This window comes from Pygoscelis adeliae, unplaced genomic scaffold (genome assembly GCF_000699105.1).
Source record: "Pygoscelis adeliae isolate BGI_AS28 unplaced genomic scaffold, ASM69910v1 Scaffold53, whole genome shotgun sequence".
NCBI lineage: Eukaryota > Metazoa > Chordata > Aves > Sphenisciformes > Spheniscidae > Pygoscelis > Pygoscelis adeliae.
The window spans coordinates 459739-481083 of NW_008824468.1; the positions used below are offsets into that span (position 1 = coordinate 459739).

The 21345-nt window shown below is 37.7% G+C and overlaps 1 protein-coding gene across 1 annotated transcript in view; it reads right to left on the minus strand.

Annotated features, from left to right (window-relative positions):
• Positions 1–20991, minus strand: part of PDK3 (pyruvate dehydrogenase kinase, isozyme 3) — a 35959-nt gene extending 14968 nt beyond the window's left edge. The window contains exons 1-4 of the mRNA XM_009321122.1: positions 20855–20991; positions 11059–11130; positions 3078–3262; positions 867–956 (exon numbers count right to left, since the gene is read on the minus strand). Of these exons, the coding sequence (XP_009319397.1) occupies positions 867–956; positions 3078–3262; positions 11059–11130; positions 20855–20964 (457 nt within the window). The 5' untranslated portion in view covers positions 20965–20991. The remainder of the gene's footprint in view (positions 1–866; positions 957–3077; positions 3263–11058; positions 11131–20854) is intronic.
• Between the last annotated feature and the right edge of the window lie 354 nt (positions 20992–21345).

Consider the following 21345-nt stretch of genomic DNA (forward strand, 5'->3'; position numbering starts at 1 on the left):
TGACATAAGAAAGGTTTCCCTCTTATTTCACCAAAGGCTGAGAGAAAGTGAAGGGGAGAAACACATTCTTCCCCTCTTGCAGCTACACAAACAGCAGTGAAGGATAGAGGGTGGAATTCACACCTACAGCAAGACCTGCATTTGCAAATAGATACACCCAGAGTGTGAACCTTCAATAAACAAGTTCTTGAAGCAGACAGCATTGCCTCATGCCTACTTACTAACATTCTGAGAGCACAGGAACATTCACAACATTAAGCAAACAGGATTTATTATGCAAACAGGATTTCTAACGCAACTGTGCCAGATCGTTCAGGTACAACCATCATATACATGTCTTCTGTATAAGAGAGAACAGGCTGTGATATGATCAGATGCACATAGTAATGGGGAGTTTCATTGGAATATCTGTACACCTGAGAACATTTTACTGAAAGGCCTAACTAAACAAATTGCAACATTTCACTTACTCTCTATTTTCTTTAGTACCAGCATCAGATAAAAAAGCAGTACATGAGAACCTGCTTCTAAGTATTTTAGGGAAGAAAACATCTGAAGTTTAACAAAACATTTAAATACTTAATCTGGTACTTAAAAGGACAGATGAAAGTTATTAAAAAATTCATTTGTTTTCTTAGTTCTGTTAACATACCAAAGGGTTCTCCATTCCCAATAATGAAGACATTAGAAAGTCTCAATAAGCCCATGGATTTATTGTGAGCAACTGCAGAACTTCCATTTCTTCTTTTTTTATTTTATTAAACGAATTTAAATCGCCTTCAGCCTTTTGTATCTCAGTAACATAATTATGCATATTCCAAGTTGTGGTTTTTTTTAAATCAACAAAAATATTAACTTCATCTTACCTTTAACCACCTCTGCCACATTACAATTAGGATCAATACTTCCAATATGTTTGGGATGAGCAGGATTAATATCTCCGCCAAAAAGAAGTGCTAAAAGGAAAAAGAAATGGCAGTAAGCTGTCTATTACACTTGAGGCAGCCCAGAAAGTTTAAATCTGATGGTATCTGAAACTTACTGGATAGCGCACCATTTTGTAAAAAGATACTTTAGCAAATTGCCAGAACCCTTGTTTAGGAAGATTACTTGCCTCCCTCTTCTCTTTATTTCCTTCCCTTTTTCATTTTTAATAGCTAAGACTAGTTAATACAGAAATAGCGGTGTGAGAGGGTTAAGGTGAAAACTTACATTTCAAAGTGGACTATCAAAAATTAGGTAAAACTGAAATGTTTCATTCATACCATTACATTAGAACAGCAGCACTCACAACAATGAAAATGTTATAGTAAAAAGGACTGAGGAACTGTAAGACAAGCATTAAAAGCCTTTTACACTCACCTAAGCTGCAATTTCACAGCTGGCAGTTGTCTCACTCACTCAACTTTCTCCCTGACTCTCAGCAGTATGCTCCCCATTCCCTCCTTTGCACAAGGGTCTGGCACTCACCAGATCCTTCCTCGAGAGTTTAGCTCTCAAAGAAGTAGAAAGGTTTTACACTTTTTTGCAGAAGTGATTTTCTGCTATTTTAGCAAGTTAGTCAGCTCTGATATGAAACAGATGCAGTATGAGGTGAGCAAGACAAGATCTGAAAGCTTTTCCTATTCCGGTCATGATGAGCTAATACACTGGCACACTGCACCTTGAAGAACTGCACTGTAAGAAACAGTCTGTCAATAACATATGAAACAAATGCAAACTACATAAAAACCTGTTTCTGCATTCTGCTTTCCAATTGTCTTTTTCATCAGTGCTTCAAGATTAATATTTGCCATCATGGATGAATCACTAACATTGCTTAGCATAGTGAAATTGTACAAGGTTAATTAAACGTTAAGCATCTGTAAGTGGTTTTAAGTTTCAACCAGTTAAATAAGAGTGTCCATAGGAAAAGCCATTTCACTTCAATGAAATAAGTTTAGTATTTTAGATCTAGTGCAAATTATGCTAACACTAGGCCCAATAATTCTATTAGGACAATGTTTTTACTTATTGCTAGAACTCTTCTGTAAGAGCCTTTTAACTTAACTTGGTTTTATGTCTGTCATTTGTCTGTCCAGATACATGTAAAGAATAAGCTGCACATTTATCTCATTTGTGTGCTTTGCCACATGGAAATTATTTGTACACAGACAGCAAGGCATTTGCCAGTCACGTAAAAGGTTACTGGAAAGACTCACAACTTGTAGTAAAATACCTTACACTACAGTACTCTAGCATCTGTGTTATCTGTAGCGTACTACAATTTCCAAGAGCTCATGAAAGCAGAATACTGGGCAGATAATGAAGCTATAGAGCTAAAAGGTACAAGATACACTGAAAGAGATCACAAGATTGTCCTTAATTTTATACAGATCACTTTCTGCATGGTTGCATATACTGGTTAATAGGAGTTGTGCAAGTAACTCCTATTACTTTTATATTACTTTTATATTCATATAATATGAATATAAAAAAGGAAGTTTATTAGTAACAACAAATGAAACAGAACCTAATGACAAAGGATGACTAATTCTAGCATTTATTCATAAATAGTGAATAGGAAGTAGAGGGAGACAAGGGATATAATTTAAAACTTAAGTTAGAAATACTCAACCTCTTGAGAAGGCAAGAAAGTCTAGATAATTTGCTGAAAAACCAACAATAAAAATACGTATAGTGCATAACCTGTTGAAAATTTATGGCATCCTTGCATTTCATTAGGAAGTAAATGTCAGCTCTACCAACTATGTTGAGAGACTTGTGAGCAGAAAGATACAGCTACTCTGCTACTATCTAAAAAAACCTTCATGTATCACTATGCAAGCTGTCTCTACCAACAAGATTAAAAAGTGACAGCCTGACAATTCTAGAAGAAAGCCTACTGGTGTTTTGGATTAATTTCTGATAACTGCAAAGTACTAAATTAACCAGTTGTCAGTATATTTTTTACCATAATTAGCACAGAATATTAAGAATTAGTCATGAGGATGAAAAAAACCAAAACAAAGCTATGGCTTCAAGGTTTACAAGCAATAACTAATGAGTTCTCAAAGATGAAAAAAGCAATTACTTACTGTGTTGGTTAATAAGCATACGGAAAGAGATGCGGTTGGTGTAGAATCTATCTAGAAAATACTGGATGTTACTGCTAACAAATGGATCAAAGCCATATTTTTCCTTGTATTCAATCACCCCTTGCGCCATGGTTGGAACCACATCATTGTGTCTGTTCCTGACTTTAATTAAAACATCTAAAAAGCTAGAGGAAACAAAATTAGAAACAGATTGTTAAAAGTATAATTAAACTGAATCTCTCACTCTTGTTTTCAACTCCCCACAGCATAACTATTTTATCTGTTTACTATCCCTCCCAGTCAACAAAAAAACTACCATCACAGGGAGAAGACAAAAATACAGCAGTAGCTAAACAAACCCATTTAAAGGGAAATACTTGGTCAACCTCTCACTCACAAAATCTGAAATATTTAGGACCTCAAATTAGGTTACTCCTCCCAAAAACACTCTTTTAAATTAAATCTCTCTTCGCCATTAATGGAGAACAAAAGATTTTCTTTTATTGCAATCATATGCACCACGGTAACTCTCATTCTCTGCAACCAGCAGTAGCTGGGAGATTGAAAAGGAAACTCAGGAAAAACCACCTGACTGCCCATCATAATTTCCTGAGAAGTTTTACACTTCATACTTTCTTCCCAATACCTCAACCCGTGCAGTGTAACCTTTGAATGCATTTCCTTTACCTGGCATCTATTCTGGTAAATTCGAATATCAGGATAGGTAATTATTATCAGTGTGACTTCTGTTCAGTTTCCTTTTACACCGCTGGATGGCAGAACACATACAACGGTGCTCTGAAGGGCTCTTGTCTGTGGTAGCTCAGGAAGTTTTAGGATATCACTTCCATTGCTTTTAACAAGCACCTGTTAACAAGCACTTACTTTGAAACAGCTTGGAGGATTTTTGTTTCTCCTGCCAAGGCAGCTCAACACCTATGATTTTCAAAGGGCTCATCCTTTTTTTCCCCAACATGCAAACTCATACATATTTGAAAAATTAATTATTAATAGCTTTCTAAAGCCTAGACATGTAAAATCAGTACTACTCAACTCTGCTACATTCTCTAATATTAAATGAATATTAACACCACAATGATTACATGATCTTGTTAAAAAAAAGCACACAGTGAAATGCAGCTTTCAGAAGCAAGCACAGCTGAGAGACTCATTCAGCTATGCCTATATCTGCAATTCTACAGATCATTTTTAAAAAAACATCAACAGCAAAACATTCTCAGCAATTTATAATGAACACTGAAAAGAAATGTATTAGTTATTTTTATCAAAAGTAGAATATACACCAGCTAAGGAGGGAATCAGAATTGGAGAAAAGTTTGGGTTGGAAGGGACTTTTAAAGGTCATTTAGTCCAATCCCCCTGCAATGAGCCGGGGAAAGAACATTAAGACCACAAAAAGTAAAAACGACTACCAATTAGACACCACATTTAAAGCAGATGCTTCCTTCCTTTTCATAACCACTTAGCCAAGACAATCATTTCATAGTACACCTCACCATTCTTAACAAGTGATACACTTTTAAAAGAAGTATTTCTCCCACTCCACACTGCCAGCTCCAAAGGAATGTAGGATTCATTTTTAATAGTTTTTTCATCATCCTCAGTCTAACCACCAGTTTTTGCCTGTGTGTTAACAAACAGTTCAGTAGTCTTTCAACACTACTTTGTTGCATAGAAAAGGGGAAGTTTTAACTGCCTAATTCTCCAATCTAAATACTATCACAGTACAGAATGACTGTTCTCTCACTTACCCGTCTTGCTGACTGGACAGCTTGAAATATTTTAATGCTTAAAAGGTTTGTAGACTCTTATGTTTATTAAGTCTTGATTCTGTGTGATCTGTAACCACTGAGATCTGATGTTAGTTTTCGAGACAAGACTAGTGTAGTGCCTGTCTGTGCTCATGCTGCTTCTCCTTTTCAGAGCAGCAAGACATTAGCTAAAAACAGAGCTGAGAAGCAACACTTAACAATCACATCTGAAAGACAACTGACAACACTCTCTACTAACTGCTATTTGTTGACAGCTTTGCTATTTGTTTTTAAATACCTCCACTATCCACAATATATACAACATGATGCCTACGTGCTCCACAAGGGCAAACTGTTCACTGACATCCCACTACCAAAGTGCTTAAATGCACAGAGCACGCCGAAGGGCAAACAAAGGGCTAGGAGGTTTATCTGTTACAGACCAGCAAATCATAGCTGAAGCTTAGTGTGCAAGTACACACAATAAAGGAATTCTTCGTTATTGCAGTGATGTGACAAGCCTCCTCCTCCACCTTCAACAATAACTGAGTTCACTCAAGTGTCTCCATCAAGCAGATGCTTTTAAAGGACCAAACACATCAAGTATACAGGCACATTTCAAAGCAGCAGGGCAGAAATCAAAACACATTTCCTTAATCTTACCACTCATTCCTTACCACCCCCCCACCCCACGCACCCCTGAAAGACACCAAGCTTTTACTGTACTCAAACTGTGGGAGACCATACCAAGGAATTTTTAAAATGCTCATGGGATTAGCTGGGGGGGAATACTCCAGAATAGCTCTGAAAATTTTATTTAGCAATGACTGTTTTTCCAAAATTCAGTGTATCGTATTTTTAAAACCACAATGAATAAATAATGCAGTTGGTTTGACAGATGAGAAATTATTAATACGAAGCTATTTTAGTAAAGTGAGCTTCAGTGGCTTCTGTATTAACAAAATAATATTTAAGGCCTTACCATTGCTGTTAAATAAATTAAGCCTATAGACTTCTGCAAAGACAATTACAACACAAGTTATTATTTAACTCCCTAATGACTGTATATATTATTCTGTTTTGATCTATCATCGCAGTGCAAGAAAAAAGTCATAAGAAAGTCAATATAAAGACAAAGGGAATTTTTTGCTATGTCTCTTATGGATAGTATTATCTGAAAGAGTAAAGACAAGAAAGTGATGAGTAGAATGAAAAAAAAAATGCTTTTAAATGGAACAGACATGCAATGGGTTTTTTTCAATTGGCTGCTCTCTTTTAAAGAAGTGCTAGCTGGTAGCTGAGAATCACCAGAAAGACAGGTGCAAGTTCACACTCTTAGAAAGTGTAGCTACTTTTGAAGTGCAAAACTAACTGAAGTAGCATTCACATTACTTGAAAGTAACAAAATGGCACCCTCTTAATTAAATCTACTCCAATATTTCAAATTGCTAACAGAATCACTATTTTAATTGTAGTGCTTCAGAAAGTAAACAAGAAGTAACTTTCCTAAGTTTCTCATGTGTGTGTTATCTCTAGACATGCTGTCAGCTTACTACTTCAGCTGCTCAGTTCCAGGACACTCCCCCACACACCCTCCCACGAGAGTGCCACAAAGAAGAAAAATCGAAGAAACTCATGGGTATAGGGGGTGGAGTAAGCGTTCTTTGAAAGTACATACGAACAGCACGTTTTACAAACCCTTCAATTTTTGAAAAACAACTTCCACCTCTGGGTGTTTAACCGGATGCATATTGACACCACGGGAAATTTCCAACACTTCTGCCAGCTTACACCCTCTACCAAGCTTGAACACCTTAATCACTCCTGCAATCACGCTGTTTGACAGAACTGTGGAAGACTTCAACCTGACCGCTCTGCAGCTTGAGGAAAGATATTTGTGTTATCAAAAATGCAAAAGTAACCTGGCCTTTTGGTGTATGCCCATACTACTGGCAGTGACAGTAATGTGGCAACGTTGCAGTAAGTCTTCATAAGGTCTGCTAACCAACAGAATGTAATAAAGAAACTGAAGCTCCTCTGAACCTCTTCATGACAGAAACGCTGAGACAAAAAAAAACCCTTTAAATGATGTTGTCCAACATTCATAAAAAGATAATGCTCATGAACATACATCTGTCCTCAAACTCATACACGAAGAGCAAAGATAAGTTGGGCCATTCTGAAAAACATTGGCTTTAGTTTAGTCTCTGCACTTACTCCTAACCGTTCACCCTCTCTATTGCATTGGCACTGCTGTCTGTCTTTGTAGGCCACGCAGGGTAACAGTTTAGGGACCATACGGCTGAAAGTGGGCTGTTTTTCCATTAGATCAATTTCCCAATTCACTTCACTGCACGGCTTCATAGACAGCTGTGCCAGTAGATGGATAACATCTATGATCCTGTAACACTGATACATAAAATGGTTTCCTCAGAAAGAGTGCCCCAATTCTGAGAATACCAGAGCAGGCTCCCCAGACAAGCAGAGATATAACAGAAATAGTCAGGGGACAGTTTTATGTTCAACTGATCAAGTCATTCCCACCATTTTAGAAACCATTAATTGAGAACTACTGCCAACATTGATACAGCACATCTGTGTATACCGAACCTCTTCAAAAGATCATTTTAGCTCCCCTTCCCTCCTGTGCTACTGTTACCTTGATTAGCCATAACACAAACTGAAGTCCGCCTCAGCTGACAAAAAGACCACCAAGGCACTCATTCAATGTCCAAAAATCAACTGCTCTGTAAGTCTTCATGTTTTTTGAGTGCTTGAGGTGGACACCACATTCAGCTCCAAACAAAAGCTTCTGGCGTGGTACTGGGGCAGAAGTACTTCCATCCAGGCAAGTCTCACATTTTGTGATACTAATTAAGCTAAAGGAAGAAGAGATGGGGGCCATCATGAAACGTGTAAGTCATTTGATACCACACAGGGCACTAACAAGGATGGGCACTACGATGACCAAAGGATGCAAGACTGGGTCTTCTGTAATATGAAGTATATAATATGTAATATTAATATGTAATATGCACGCTTCTACAGCATGCTCAGTGCAGGAACAAGACAGCTGAGAGGAACGAAGAGATGAAGTATGCTCCAACCCCTCTTCATATGCTACCATATGCAAGGTACTCAAAGAGATATACCACAGATACTGCTAAGACAAGAAAGGCTCTGGTTCAAAGGACCAGGCATACCTTATAGAGTGAACTTCCACATGTCCTTCTCTAAGCAAACCAATCTGGTTGAAGAAAAGTACTATTCCTATTCATGCATCCCTAAAGACACTACCCACAAAGTCCCAGATAATGGCTCAAATTCTGTATTAAACGATACATGCAATTACAGAAGAACAGAAAAGCATTATGTAAACATAAATGAACTCAGATAAGTGTTTTTTTTCCACTGAAAAGTAGTTCATTAACTACTAGAGTTCCCAATATTTCTCCTCTGACCATAAGGCATAAAAGTAGGATAGGGCTAGACAGCAGCAACACGGAATACTGGTACAGGACTTGAGAAATTTGTTAGATTTATCTGTGGGTTACTGCAATATAAATATGGATGTAGTTAAGAGTATTTCTGAAATATGTCGTTTGCAAAGACTATTAAAATAAGAGCTAATTACAGCTCAATATCAAGTTAAATGGCATAGCCTTCAGAAAGTTAGGAATAGATGACATGCAAAGAGCAGGAAAGTAAATCTTGACTTTCTAATCTTAGGTAGCCTATCCAATACTATCAAGAAGAATAAATTCACTGTTTAATCAGATAATGCGTCTTTCACCTCTTTTCACAGGCCAAACCCAGTATAAAAGACAACTCTTACTGTCAAAGTCTCTAGCTGGACTTCAGTAGGTAGCAAAAAATTCCCAACATCATTATTATATGTACTTAATTACATATAATACAATAATTGCAAGATTTCAAAGATTTTAATAAACAGTTATACTGAATGAGTGAATATTTGGTTCACCGTCAAATATTTGGTATATCATACTAACAGAGCATCTCAAAAAATATTTCCAATTGCCATGAAACAATACCAAGAATGCGTGTTATCCATATGGCAGAATCAGATAATTCATTTGATAATTATGAACAGACTCTAGAGAAAGATCTCCAAGAAAACTGTTCATCAACCTTTTTAAAAAATACATATACTGTGATCTACCTTGAACCTCTGAAGTCCATAAAAAGCTGAAACTCAGTTACCTAAATACAGAACATCTAGGGTGGTACCAGAAGCTACGTAACTACCTTCCCTCCACCTGCGCATCCAGGACATTATAGGCTTAATAGGACCTGTGTTACACTTGCCAGGCTCACTTAGATGTCTAGGACAGCTTATGCTATCTCAAAGGGCAATAGACACCTAAGTTTTGTAACTTAATCCCACTCAAAATGTTCTTCTAAGTCAAGCAGTAGGAAAACTTACTGCTAAAGTAGTCACAAACAAAAATTCTTGTCCCATCAGCAAACAGGCTGTAAATACAGAATCACAAGATGTAACAGCTAGAGGTACTCAAAAAGTTAATCTAATTTACCCACTATGGAATAAGCATGCCTAGAACATCACTGAAAGCTATCTAATCTATTCTTAAAAGCTTTTAAAATGGGATGCTCTACAGCCTTCTGAAATGTTTTTTTTCAGTCTGTTCTTACTAATATTAGAATTTTTACTTTTTGCCCTGTGTACAATCTCAACTTTAATAGAAATCAGCCATTTTTTAATTCTCCACTTCTTCACTTAAAGCAACCAATCATCCTTTATTACTGTGACTTTTTTTTTTTGGCACACTCAGATTTCCAATGTCTCGCACTTCAATCTCTTTTTTTGCCAGTCTAAACAAATGCCTTCAACATTATTCAGAGGTGGAACTATCCAAGTCTCTAACTCTTGTTCTTTTCACATCAATACTGTCCACGTGTGTTTTGATTTCTTAATAGGTAGTACCCAGAACTGAAGACAGTATTCCAGCTTTGGACTTGCACTGAGAAAATAGTTACTTTCCCCTTGTTCAATAGCACTACAATTTACTCAGTCAGTCTATAATCCTTACGGCTCCTTCTACAGTTCTGCCCTGCAGGGAATTTGGTATTCACGCACTTGAGTTTCTCCTGCATGTATTACTTGATACTTAAACAATAAAGTGTAAAGATCTCAGATAACATGCCCACAACCAAAAGAGCATAACATCTAAAATGCATTACCTAATAAAACCCTTACTTAACCTAAACATAGCAGTTAATGCATCTGAAACTAACTGAAGACAAAACACCATTTTTGCACAGCACAGGCCACATCTTGCACAAACAGAGCATTTGCTGGACTGCAAGATGTTTTGTGAAACACTTCCTGTAAAGTACTGCTTGATCAGGCAAGATTTCCAGAGCTTAAAAAGAAATGCAAGTTTGAAAGACAAGCTACCCTAAGAAAACTAATCAATGGAACAAAAAACCTGCAAGAAGTAATCTCCTGAAACAAAGTTGACTGCTGTACAGTACAGGGTAAACAAACAGGCCTTAGTGCTGGGGGGGGTGTGGGGTGTGTTTTTGGTTTTTGTTTTTAAGTCTCTGATGCATATGTGAGAAAAACAGGTGCAACATGTGGGGGATTTTTTTCTGTTTTATGCACACAAATTTCAAGGAAACATTCTAATGACAATTTTAGTATGATTTTGTTGATAAAGAAAATTGGCTAAGCTTTCCTTTCTTCTCAAAACATAAGTAATATTACTCAGTGAGGTAGGTGAACACCGATAACTGAAGTCCATTAAAAAAGCTTTTAGATAAAAACAATGACTGCAACATTGAATGTTTTCAAACTGAAAAAATTCAAAGTATTAGTGTGTTAATATACATTATATACAACAGAGTACTAAGCTCAATGTATACTAAAATGACTTTTTAGTCATAAGTATTTGATACGCAAGTATATTCTCACATGCATGTTCTCTTCTCAATATAGCCTTGGAGGAAGCATTCCATGCCATTTCTTAAACTATCAGACTGTATAAATGCAAAATACATTGTTCAAAAGCACTTAGATTCCTATATTCTGCTCCAGATGACAATTTTGGCCTTTGCTGCACAAATTCTACCTTACAAATAAGATCATTGTTATCCTATAGTACAAAACCACTTGTTTTTTGAAACAGATTATTTCAAAATTAACCGTCACAAGAAAACAAATTACTCACTCATCCAGAACATGAGGATCCTCAGGACTTTTATTTTCATATTCTAAAAGCTCAAGGAAACTCTGCATGTACCTGAAATAAGCAAAAATTATAAAGAAGGAGTTAAAATACTTAAATTACTTTTGAATTTTTTTTAATCTTATGACTACAACCTCGTATGAAACAGAAGCATAGTACACAGTTCTCCACAAAGACTAACATGAAGTGGGACGCTGCAACAAAGGGAAAGAAAGCAACGACAATATATTACATTGAGTTAAAAAGTATTATTTATCACCCTGCAGTCCACAATTCAGGAAAACCGCTATATAAATCAGGCTGAAGTTAACAGGAGCAAACCCTCTCTTCAGGTAGGTCTATAATTTCAGGTAACTTAGTTCGTCCCTGGATCTTGATTTCCTGATCATCCACTTTGTACAGATGTTAGTTTGCTCCTATGTTCCTCAGACAGCGATCCAACCTTCCTTCCAAAATAAAGCGCCAGGGAACACTCCCCAAAAGCCGTGCTAACATGACTGCACCAAGCTGGTCCTACCCCAGTACTCCAGAAGAGTACGCCCCTTCACACACTGACACATCTCCTTACATTGTACCTCAGGACACATGACACAACCCTCAGTTTCGTAAAAACACCACTCTTACACAACACGGCTCTCTCTAGTTCAGACATTCGGCACGCATGAGATTAACTGAGGCTTAGAGCCACAGAGGTACCACACAGGACTCAAAGAAGATTTAAGGCAAAATACCACTCAACATGAACATGGCCAGCCTGCTGTAGGAAACTAACCCAACACCAGTATAAATGCCACCACCACCTCACGCCACTGGGCCTGAGGACCAGGTATCACCCCCTGAAGCAGGTGCAATTAGCAGTACAGAAGTAGCTTTAAAGATTACAGAATTGGGACCTATTTCTTGAAGTAAATCACACAAGGTATCAATCACACACATAAAAGGTAGGGTTTCAATGTTACCAGAAGGAGCTGTCATTCCTCTCCCTTTTGCCCTCCCTTCGCTCCTGGTTAAGCACTGCCACTTACACTATGATAACATCAATGCTAATCAGATGTGTATGTCAACTCCCTGCAATGGCAAAACAGCCAGCCAGATAGGTTTGGGGTTTTTTTTTAATCACTCCTGCACATGAAAACAACTCATAGAAAGGTCAAACCTGCTAAAGCTAGCACAAGAGAGAAAAGACAACCATAAAGCCTACATAAGGAAAAAGCAAAACAAGTGACCAAGCCTCTCCCCTTTCAGTAGCAGCAACCCATTAGATCAGCTCAACAGAATGGTCTATGCATAAGCTCAGTGCCTGTGACACTGACTCCAGTCACTGAAGCTTAGACAACTTCACATTACAACAAAACCTCTTTTGGAAGCAGTTCTATGTTAAGATCAGCTTAAGCAGGCTATGAAGCTTCACTCTACATCTTCAAGCCACAGCAAAGCTTAAGACAGCACTGCTGTCTACGTGACTCCCTCCAGAACCACGTGCTGCTGCTCCACCCCCCATTTCAGTTGCAGCCATCACAGGTCACTGTGACATTTTGCCAGGGAGACTGACATTTTCAATATGGTGAGCACAGTAACACTAGCTCCTGTCCCTCTGTGTGTTTTTGCTCTCCTGCAACCATCACAAATGACTACACAGAAATCCCCCAAACGTTTGTCAGTTACAAATTTGGGAAGTAGCTGATGTCTCTAGTACTGCTTATTTTAAAACATGTTCTTTTACACTGCTAAGAGATAGTACTAGTTTAGAACAACCATCACACCACACTCCCAGGAATTCAAGAAATTGCTTAGGGTCACTTCAGGGAATAGGCAGTAACTTAAGGAGCCATAGCCCACTATCCACTGCAGACGAGTTCCTGAAAAGTGCAACATTTAGCAGTTAGAAAGATACTGAAGCAGTTCTAACTATGCAGGAACAGTATACATGATGTGGAGGATAGAGAGGCAGGGGAAGAATCATCAGGACCATCAGCTGGAGGAGAGACTGAGTTTCTGAAAGAGTTAGTGAGAACTAATCTCCTTTGAGAATGTGTCCTTGCATGCACTCCCCTTTTATTAATTCTCACTGGAAAAAGCTGCTTTACTCTCTGAATGCAGCTGCTTCACCTGCAAGACTTGACATGTAACAAATTATGATCACCCTCACTCCTTTGTTTCAAAGAGGTACGTGTTCTTCAACATCATCTGCCTCATATGAATCAAGGTTAATCAAGTTAATCATGGGTACAGGATGGGAAGAAAGGTACCATTATTACAGTGAACAAAACACAGTAATAAACAATCAGCAAAGGAACTCCAAAATGAAAGATGGGAAAGTGGTGGACAAGGCACTGAGGCAATTCAGGGCATCATCAGTTTGGCTCTATGGAGGCAGTAAGATGAGCTTTTAACTTCTTGCCAAACCAGGCAATGTCATGCAGAGGCAATGCTTAAGAGCCATTCCTGTGCCCAATTTTGCTCTGCCTCTAGTGAATACATGACATTCCACAACCAGTCTTTGCAACCTCCTTCACCATTTCCTTGATGGGTGATGAGAATGTATCTAAGTCATTCAATCCATAATTGTCTCGAAGAGGAAACTGACTTTCTGGACTTCTTCTGTGAATAGAGAAAAGGGTATCATTGATGTGGCATCCTTTTCTTACAAATACATTTAGGAATGAAAAAAGCCATGTAACGTGACTTAAGACCACCAGCATTGTCAGACTGGACTAGTTCCCTCATGCTGTGGGTTGTAATATAACAAGAAAGCAAAGATCTTCCTTTGTAATTAAATAAATATTTGCTGTCTTAAATTTGTTTGTGTGGTAAAAGGAAATCAGGCAAAATATTTATTTGATTCTACAGAGAAAAGCAATCTACCCAAAAAATACCTACATGATTTCTGTGAAGGAGTCTTACTCTATTCCTCAAATACAGGTTGATCTCTTGCCACCCAATGAGTGTGTCTACATCAGCATTTTTATTTCCAAATCTAAACCTGTGGTATGGTTTTGAAATGAATCCCCCAATAACCTTCACTTAATCCACACTGTTTATATTTGCAAAGTGGTTTTGGTACTTCTCAGAAGATCAGGTTCTTCTCAGAAGAAACTAAACTGGAAGCTGTTGTAGATGTGCATCAAATGTGTGAAACCCAAGGAAGCCATCATGACCTGAACCAATGAGCGGGCCAAAATGCTATGATTTCTCCAGCACAGGCACAATACATGCCAGAAGGCAGACTATGGACTGTCACAAGTACCCTCCACACTGTAAAGCATTCCTCATATTACATCAAAGACCAACTTGTTGTAGGTGTCAGCAAGTTTGCCAACAACGACCCTTCTACTCTTTACGCTCCTCTCCCCCATCCTTTCAAACCTTCCTCCTGGTTTGAAATCCTTTCCCTTCCTACTTTAATTTCTGTTGCCATCCTCCCTGTTTTGTGGAGGTCTTTATTTTTTTTCCTTGCCCTCTTTTTGCCTTTCCCCACACCCCCAGTCCACTCTTCTACACCCATTTTCATAAAGGCAACAGTAGCCCTTTCTGCCTCCCAGAACACCCAGGGCTGCAAGCCAGCTTTCCATGGAAATTCAGAATCACAGAATCGTTTAGGTTGGAAGAGTCTCTTGAAATCATCGAGTCCAACCGCCTTGCTCAAGCAGGGTCAGCTAGAGCAGGCTGTCCAGGACCACATCCAGCTGGGTTTTTAATATCTCCACAGATGGAGACTCCACAGCCTCTCTGGGCAACCTTCTTGTGGTGTCTGATCACTTTCACTGTAAAAAAATTCAGATGGAATTTCGTGTGCTTTAATTTGTATTCATTGACTCTTGTCCTGTCACTGAGTGCTACTGAAAAAAGTCTGGCTCCCTCATCTTCATTCTCTCCCATTAGGTATTCATACACACTGATAGTATGGGCCCACCCACCCACCCAAACCTTCTCTTCTTCAGGTTGAACAGTCCAGATGGCTTGCTGAATATCTCTAAGGAGATATTCAGCTCTCAGCTTCTTCCCATATGAAAGATGCTTCAATAAATCTGTGTCATGAAAAAAGTGACAGCTTCTCTCATGGCAAAGTAAGTCAGAGGAGGTTATTAGGAAGCTGCTCACCCCCATCTGTCATCATATAATATTATCAAAGTCCTGTTTCTGAAGATCCAGGACAACCACCACACTTGAGAAGCAACACAGCAGGTGCTTTTTACTACAGACCTCCTACCAGAAATCTCGAACATCAGCAATCCTGTGCTGATGCTGAGGATAAAACAGCAATAAGTATTTCTGGTACTGAAGGTAGCTGGTACCCGATTTTTGTGCTGTGTGGATTCGACTGGTTGCCTACCATTACCGGTATGCTGTATTGAGATTTATACTCTCTGTTAGCTTATTGGGACATTGGTCCTAAGACTGCAGCCCCTGGAATAATCAAACATCACTACTCCTGTGTTGGAGGATCAGCACTTTTACTAGAGTACCAGGCAGGGGCAAGCCAAGTGTTTCTCTCATCTAATGCAGGAAGTAATTGTGCAGAAAGCTGTCTCAGTCAGAAAAGGACTAAAGCAGGTCTCAACCAGAAAAAAGCTGCCAAACGCAGTCACCGGTCTTCAGCGCAACCAGCGGGTGAACAGCTTCTGAGGTCATTATGCTGCAGGCTCAACATAGCACCAATGAGGACCTGAGAGTTTCTCAAACAAAGGAGAATTACACCAACTAAATGCTGTAAGGAAACATATAAATGTGCTGAAGTAATTTCTCTTTAATCTCTGTGGCGATGAAGAAACTATGGAAACAGGCAATGCTTTTCCTTTAGAGTTATCAACAATATTTAGATGTCTCTTTCTGATTCTAAAGTAAATTGATATTACTTTAGAAGTCAAGTTCATTAGCACAAGCACTGTATCCAACAAGTTAGAAGGACCAGCTCAGAGAAAAGGTTACTAACTTCAAATCTAAGTTATTCAAATTTCTTCCATCACCTTTACTATTTCTGCCAATCCCTTGACTAATTGGAGCTACAAAAAAGTAACCTTATGTCAAACAAATCTAACCCATCGTACAATGCCTACCACTATACGTCACCCATCCTGGGATGTTGTAATACCCTGTATATTATCCCAAGTCTCTAAATAAAAACTCAGACATGCAAATGGTGTACGTCTTTCTTTTATCCAGTTGTGATTTTCAGTTTTTACACGAAATTCATCCCCCCCACTCCCTCCCAAACAGCTCAAAATTAAAGAAATTAAGCAAAAACTTGTTTAAAAGGTAATTTATAACTCTGGTTAGCTGTAATAAATAATTCATAACATTGTTTTAACCACCACCAACATTACAATCTGCCTAATGGTGAGCAGTTAGCAATGCAGTTTACTCCTGTATTAGCTAGTGTGTGTAAAAAAAGGTCATTCCCCTTTCATACAGTTCATCTATTTCCTTGAATTTTCTTTTGATTTGAACTGTGGGTGCAGATATGGATAAATGAAGGTGGGATTTATCAAGCACTGAAAAGCAAGACCTTGTGATATTTTAAACACACTTCACACACAGTTACCAGCCAGCCAGAATAAAGGAGAAAAGTACCAGAATAATGGATGACTTGCTATATTATTAGTAAATGAATACAACTATACAGGACAAATCTACAAAAGAAAAACCCAGCACAGACAAAAAAAGAGAATGTCAGTTATATTTTGCTGTCTTCGGTGAGTCATCAAAAGCAGAAATCAAAACCTATGCCCTTCAAATCTGTTGTCTTTCCGGTGTTTAATTTTTTATCACAATACACTACAATTCATTGGGCAAGCTCTATAGTTTCAAGCACCCTTTAGCCTTGTTCTTTTGTTAATTACTGCCAGGTAGATTGAATTCTTGTTAGTCTGCCAAATGTAATAATTCTAGAATGGCACACTGCGTACATGAAGTCACTGTAAATGCCCATAATGTCAACTCCAGATTTTCTTTTTTTTTAAAAAAACTCATGCAAGATACCTTTGCTTTTTTCCTATGTGTATTTCACGAAGATTTTCCTTTAGAATCTCTCTAACACCAAAGCACTGAAAAGATAAAACATATCTCCATGGTAAAACAATCTTGTTAGCATAGTCTGAATGTAAAAAATAGAGGGAAAACAATTATTAATCCCCAAACTGTACTGAGTTCTCTAATGGATCTTTCCAAGTAAATAAATGGAAATTTATAGCCTTTTCCAGGGAAAAGTACTAAAGAAAAGTAGAGAAATTTGCTCAGGGTTAATGAAAATGTGAATTTTAGATATGACTGAGTAAGCATACTGTGCAAACCTCACACTCACTTTAGATATTTTACAAGCTCTGACTTTATCCATTATAAGGTTTCATTGTAACTATTTTCCCTCATCACATCACATTAGCGATGATATCCTTTATTATGCAATTCTGCCACATGTTCAATATCCTACCTGCAGTACACTTTAGCTAGGGAGTGCCTTCTCAAAGCTGGCCTAAAAAAGGCCCACTTCCTTGGAACTAGGAAGTTGCCCATTAATTTTGAAAAACTGAAAATAAGTTGCTGATCCCTAGCACGCTGGTTGTTGATCTGTCTGTTATTTGGAATCACCGCAGTTCGCAGCCAGAACGTATTAACTGTGTTATTATTTTGATTCACTTTATTCCTTCCCTTGCTACTCCATGCAAAACATACACATAAACTAAGTTATAAACTCCAACTGGGACAGAGCTAATGTTTTACCTTTGCACAGACCGAAATGCAGAACTTTTTTTTTTTGTTCATAGCTCACCCTGTGGGTAATGCCAGCTTTATTCAGAAAAGCATAGCTGAGTAGCACAAAGAAAGGAGAGCTGTCTTGCCTATCCTCATTGCTGCACACATCAGGCTAAGGAACCCAGAAAGGAAGGAGAAAAAAATGCACCTTTCCTGAGAGCAATCAAGCAATCAATTGTAAAATCTGTTCGGCAGCGCAGTGCAGTCAAGGAGCGTGGTACAGGAAGCAAAGTGCCTACAGCTCCAATCCATGACGATGGATTAGAGAACCGAGAGGAGAACAGGCCTTGCCTGCAGCAGGGAGCATATTCTCGAAGTGGCAAGATGAGATTGCTTCCCAAGGGCCCTATAAGGGACTAGGGAATTAATGCAATCCAGAATGTCACTGCCTGGCTGGACAAAGGATTGATGGGAAAGGATCCATGCTGTACAGTAGGCAGGGCTAATTTGTTTTCTCACTCCACCAAACCGAAGTTCCATCTATTTACAGAGCCACCTTACTCCAATTTAAAACTTTAATAAAACCTACTTCAAAGATTAGGAGCTTCTTGTATTTTTTGGCACGCTGACATTAAGGAATAGACTGGGAATTCAAATTTTAAAGCTCCAGCTAATTTGGAGTCTCACCAAAAGCACACAAAAACATAGGCTTCTAGTGCAAAGTGGTAGCGTAAATAAATCACAAATATGCTGGTGACTAGTAAATTACTGAAAATCAGCAAATAAACAGATTAAGGTGAATAATGCGTTAAATTATGTCTTTGCTCACTTTTGGCAAATGTACATCAGATCTTTTGTTTGCATATTAATAAACTGTCACACTTCCTCAACCTATGGCATAGTAAGAAAAAAGGATCATGAAATCTGATATGAAAAAAATTCTTTCTTGAAGTATCAAACAAGTGCGTCAAGAAGAGGTTTCTTCATTTTACAAGTTCACAAAACAGCTGAACAACTAAATTTATATTTATTTATTCTACTGCATAAAATTCAGGAATGTCTCTCTAGATATGTCTAAACTTTAGATTAAGCAATTATAAATATGTTTCAAAACCTGCTATCAGCAGGTTAATAGAGTTAATAAAACTGTTTTGTTTTGGTCTTTTTGGAAGCTAACTGATCCAGTAAATTTTGCCCAAGGTTCATCACCAGTATATCACTAGGACTTACAATCTACAGGTAAATGTTTAAAAAAAACAATTAAAAACCTCTAAACAGAAAAGTAAGAAATAAGCTCTTTAAAGTCCACATCTATAATCAGGAAAACAACATGCTATGGTTACTTTTGTTACTTCTGATGTAAGATCACAAAAATATTCTTACATAGAATCTCAGTAAATATACTCCTTTCCACAAAAACTGTTAGTTAACTGAGAACCAAAATTAGAAGGACACTACAACAAACATTTTGATTTCAGATTTCCACCTCTGGAGTGGATGTCCACTTGAACTTCTCCATCACATTAAAGTCTGATATTTTGGCCCACTTAACAGAAAACTATCAGTCTGCAGCTGTGATAGTGCAAGTCACATTATCATATAAATATACGATTTGGACAAGTATCTTACAGTCATTACATATTCTAATACACTCAAGACTGATTTTTTTTTTTTTTTTTAAATCAGTAGTCTCCATTGTAGCCATAAAAGTCATCCCATGAGTCCTCAAACCTCTAAGCTAAAATTCTGAAGGGGGCATCCACTCTAAACACCCATTCAGTTCCTTTGCCAGAAGTGATCCAAATGTTGCTTGACTCTGTATTAGCAGGGCAGAAGCATATGCCACAGAACATATATTTGGACTAGAAGAATTATGCTGTAGAGTCACTACAGAAAAATTATTTCCTTTTCTTCATTCACCTATCTGTCCACATTTCACTAAAGACAGCTTCACAAGTCATCTAGATTAGAAAAGCCTAAAATGTCTGCTCCTATTTGACATAACAGCTTCTGGTAACATCAGACAGGTGATACAAGCCTTCAAACCTTGCAAGCTGCCACTTAACCACAAAGTGATTGTTATTGTGTGGCTCCACAGCATTTACATTTATTTTAAGTGCTTAATCACTATGTTTGAAGTGGTCATCAAGACAGCTAGTATCACCTTTCATAGACAAACATATTTAAACCAAAGTACAGAAGATCACATATCCTAATTTATATTTTCTAAGTCTGAAGCTTGATAATGCAGTCAATGTACAGTCGATGTGGAATTTCTTGGCTCACGGGCTATGACTGAACTTAACAGAAGCCTACAAGATTAGTTGCTGTTACAGTTAGATAAGCTGTTATTCACAAGGGAAGTTTGTTGTATACTGCAAAGACATTTTTACATAAGTTCTTTGGATCAAGTATTTGCAGACAGAGAGACAATAAATACCCCATGAACAACAATTTTTTAAAGCTTAATACATACAAGGCAGTAGTCTCCAAACCTCACTGAACATGCAAGTAGACTAGAAATTAATTACTGTGGAAAAGATGACAGGACTTTGAATCACTTCAGATATACACTAGTTATTATGGAGAATGTTACTTACTGGACGACACCAGATTTTTGTTCCATTCCATAACATCCCCTGAATATCAGGTTATGTCTTTAAAGATTTAGCAATGAGAAGAACAGACAAGGTTTAAACTTTCTTCCAGTATTTTTGACAAAGGAAGAATAAGGAGAAAGAACAGCTATTTCAAGAAGTCATGGGTGCAACACAGCAAGGAATACTTAAAAAACTCGCTCTTGGAGGTTATTGACTGATTCTAGTTATCTGGGAGACAACAGTATGCTTTTACTAACTTACAAGACTAACTTACAAATTCTTATCTCTAAGATCCATATTAGAGTATTTACTTAACATTAGACAGAAGAAAATGAAACTTCATTTGACAAGAAACACACATTATAAACAATTCAAGGCAGAAAACAGGCTTCAGTTCAAGACAAATCAAGCTGAGTTGCAAGTAAAGCAACACATATAGTGTTAGTTTTCCACTAATTTTTCAATCCACTTTTTTTTTTGAAACTTACCAACTCTGTACTAGCCCGACTGAGGGCCTGTTAAGTAAGTTATCAGGCAACAAATTGACTTCTCTCATGGTGTTAGCTAGTCGCACAGGGAGTTCTTTCCGCAGAAACATGTATGAAGTCTTCTCACATGCATTGTCACGACCTGTTAGAAGGAAGGAAAAAACAGATGCCCATTGCAACAGATCAAATTTTAGACCTCCCATTGCTAGAAGATAAAAAAAAAAAATCACTTGTGGAAATAAAAACAGTTTAAAAATAATTTCTTTCAGTACCACCTTTACTTCCCTCTCACTCCCAAGACACATATTATACTTTTACCTTCCTAGAGCTTAACCCCTTTTATCTGACATTTCTCCTCATTTCACATCATCTTATCCTCTCTCCTACAAATAAAAATCTCTCATCCTATAAATAAAAATCATCGAATACCAAAGACTTGATATTAGCTGCAAGTAAGACCCCAAAATACTAGCTTTTATCAGTATGACTTT